Source organism: Chenopodium album, chromosome 4, assembly GCF_948465745.1.
Source record: "Chenopodium album chromosome 4, dcCheAlbu1.1, whole genome shotgun sequence".
Lineage (NCBI taxonomy): Eukaryota > Viridiplantae > Streptophyta > Magnoliopsida > Caryophyllales > Amaranthaceae > Chenopodium > Chenopodium album.
In genome coordinates, this window is record NC_137837.1 from 78,150,665 (window position 1) to 78,153,825 (window position 3,161).

The 3,161-nt window shown below is 35.3% G+C and overlaps 1 protein-coding gene across 1 annotated transcript; it reads right to left on the bottom strand.

The window, feature by feature from the left end:
• Positions 1-275: 275 nt before the first annotated feature.
• Positions 276-1,987, bottom strand: LOC145628267 (protein GOS9-like). Its single transcript, XM_081680565.1, has 4 exons — positions 1,964-1,987; positions 788-976; positions 410-649; positions 276-290 (listed from the first exon to the last, which is right to left on the bottom strand). Exons 1-4 carry the CDS (start codon positions 1,985-1,987, stop codon positions 276-278), a joined length of 468 nt encoding a protein of 155 aa, XP_081536691.1.
• Positions 1,988-3,161: the final 1,174 nt, after the last annotated feature.

A 3,161-nucleotide genomic window follows, 5' to 3' on the forward strand; every position in this document is an offset into this window, starting at 1 on the left:
GAATGGATTAAAAACAAATTGTTAAGTAGAAAGTAAACATATTATATTGATCAAACAAAAGTCAAACATAGATGACAATAATACACTATGTCAAGTGTACAAATACAGTGATCACTTGACTTGCCACTTGGATCGAGTACAATACATGTGGCTTATTTAATGCAACACAAACTTAAAATAGAAAGAAAACATTGCTCGATACATAGGTTATAAGTATGGAAGCTTCCACAAATTAATTCTTCCAGTATTCAACAACTGCCTTAAACTTTAACTCTCTAACAACTGCGTCCCTAAAATGTACACAAATTAATTCATCATTAGCAATTGATAAAAATAATTTAATCATTAAAGAACAATTATAACATGCTACAAGTGACCTTAAGAAGAATTAAGCACAATAGTTATGTACCTTTTCAACATAGAGTCCAACGGAAACCAGGTTTTCATGAGCAGTTCCAAAGAATCCAACAAAACGATCGTTTTCACCTAGCATCGGAGTCCTAAATTCGCAACCGCTGATAAGTTCATTATTTCCATACGGTCCATGTCCACGAGGATGCAAATTAGTATGTATCCTCAGCTTGGATATGAATGAATCTGTAGTCTTCCCACTTATTCCGGTTATGTATTCACCAATCTTCATCTTAATCTTCACAATACAAAGAAAAATAAATTACGATTATGAAATATGTTAGTCGACCATTTCAACTAAAAGTTTTAGCTTGATGGTTAAAGTCCGGGAATATGTTTCATAATCCTAATCAGTATGTTAGTACGTATGTATAACCTTGTATTCAAGTCCGCCATTACCACCAAATGTGTTAGAATCGCAATCCCCGTTAGCGCTAGCAATGGTGAGCCCGATAGCATCCACAACGAATCCGGCCCTTACCATTACTTCTTTGACTCTTTCAGATCCTTCGAGTTTGAACGAAAAGTTTTCAACAGCCTCTTTGTCACCGTATGGTCCGTACTTCTGCAACAGTATTATGATGAAAAATTTATATTACAAAAGTATTTATATTTATATTTAGGAAATTTTGTTAAAAAGGACCTTTTAAGTGTATTTCTTTGTTAAAAAGGACCTTTTAAAGCTAAAGTTGTCTAGAGGGTACAAATTTTGGAAAAAATTTGTGACTTGGGACCACTTGCCGGAAGCCAAAGTTGACTGCACAACTCCGGCATTAACCAGCACTTGCGGCCACCATTTTCCTCCACCCCATCGCCTCCTTCCCCCTCCCCATTCACGACAAGTCGACAGCCCCAACCACCCCCTTTTATCCTCCGTTGCCGACACTAATCCCGAAACCCCAGTCCCATCCCTTTCACGGCCACAACCCACTTCTCCCCTTCCCCCACCTCCACTCCCTTTCCTCCATTGTGATTACTGTAAATATGTTCAAGCGATTTCCTCCACCCAAACCTTGTAATTTAGGGATGAGAGAATGGAGCAAAGAGAGAAGATGAAATCAAATTTCTGAGTGATCGAGTTTAATGAAATTAGGGTATGAAATTGGATTAATTTGTGACGAATTTGGGGAAAGTTGAGATCTTTGAGATTAAGATCGAACCCTTACCAGAGATTAAGTTGAAAACGGAGGGGGTGGGTAATCAGGCGAGAAAAAGGATCGGGGTTGAGGAAAGGGAGGCGGCTTGGGTGTCGCTTAGACAGTGGAGGGGGAGAGAGGGGGCTAATGGGGGTGGTCTGCCATGAAAGGGGAAGGGGGAGGGGTTGGGCTAGGGTGGTCAACGCCGTACTTGGTGGGTCAAATTCGACTTTCCGGTGAGTGGTCCCAAGTCACAAATTTTTTCCAAAATTTGTACCCTCTAGACAACTTTAGCTTTAAAAGGTCCTTTTTAACAAAGAAATGCACTTAAAAGGTCCTTTTTAACAAATGTTCCTTATATTTATATTGATGTTAATGACACATACAAATGTATGTTATAGAAAATTCTTACGTACCTGGATTTGAGGCTTTTGAGCCATATTCTTAGTTTATAAGTTAGAGTGTAGTGAATTTGTTATGGTGTGTGGATCATTATTGTGGATATAACAATGTTATATATAGTGTGAGCTAGAAAAGAGAAAGAATAAATTCCGTTTGTTAAAGAAGCTGATCACTTTTAGTTTTAACCCTTTTTTTTTTTAAGGAAACTCTAGTACTAGTTTTAACTTCAAGATACAGAATCTACAAATATTGCATCAGATGCCGCATTAATATTAAAAACAAACAATTTGATTTGGATATTAGTAGTAATAGTAGTAATAATAATAATAATAATAATAATAATAATAATAATAATAATAATAATAATAATAATAATAATAATAATTTTCACTAGGGTAGGCTTAGCTATAGCTAGAGGAGTGGGGGCCTAAATTGTATCTCGGCTTCCCACTAATTTATTGTAGGTGGTATGACTTTTATAATAATAATAATAATAATAATAATAATAATAATAATAAAAGAAACTAAAAGCAATCAAACTTTAAAATCAAATTTAGAGGCTAGCTAGAATATTGCACGTACCGGTAGCACACATGATTCTGCCATTTTGTTGTTGGTAACTTGATATTAACGAGATGATTTGTGATTTAAGTTTGAAATGGAGGATGATTGTTATGTTGCAATGAAAATAGGAAGATGATCGACACATATATATAGTCGTTTAATTAGATCGAACACTGAATATTTTCAGAGAGAGCATGGTGGGATTAATATATCATTAATGTTAATACATTAATGATCTATACAATATACCAACTTGCATGGTCTTGGTCAACTCACTTAATTATAGATTTTGATTAAGAAACAAAGGCTGAGAGAATAAGAAGATGGAGATCTGTGAAAAGATGAAAGGGTTGGATCTTGGAGGGGAAACGATTGAGTTTGTGAAATAAAGGGGAAAGGGTTTTAATTTTGATTTTGATTTTGATTTGATATTCAATACGAGTACTCCGTAATTGATAAACAAGCGGTTATTTTTTAGGGGAGTGGGCAGTATAGATGAGAATACTTTAGGTTTTTAATTCTATAAACCACAAACACGTGTCGTGTGAATAGTGTAAAAGTCAAACTGTGTCAACTAAAAAAATACGGAGGAAGTATTATATATCAAACTAGTTTTTTGCCCCGTGTAATTGCACGTATTTATAGTAA

Bases quoted from the DNA above. Each gene is read 5' to 3' on its own strand.
- LOC145628267 (XM_081680565.1), bottom strand. From the start codon at position 1,987: ATGGCTCAAAAGCCTCAAATCCAG. The intron at 977-1,963 runs GTACGTAAGAAT...ATACTGTTGCAG, and splicing joins CTCAAAAGCCTCAAATCCAG to AAGTACGGACCATACGGTGA. The intron at 650-787 runs GTTATACATACG...TGTATTGTGAAG, and splicing joins ATGGCGGACTTGAATACAAG to ATTAAGATGAAGATTGGTGA.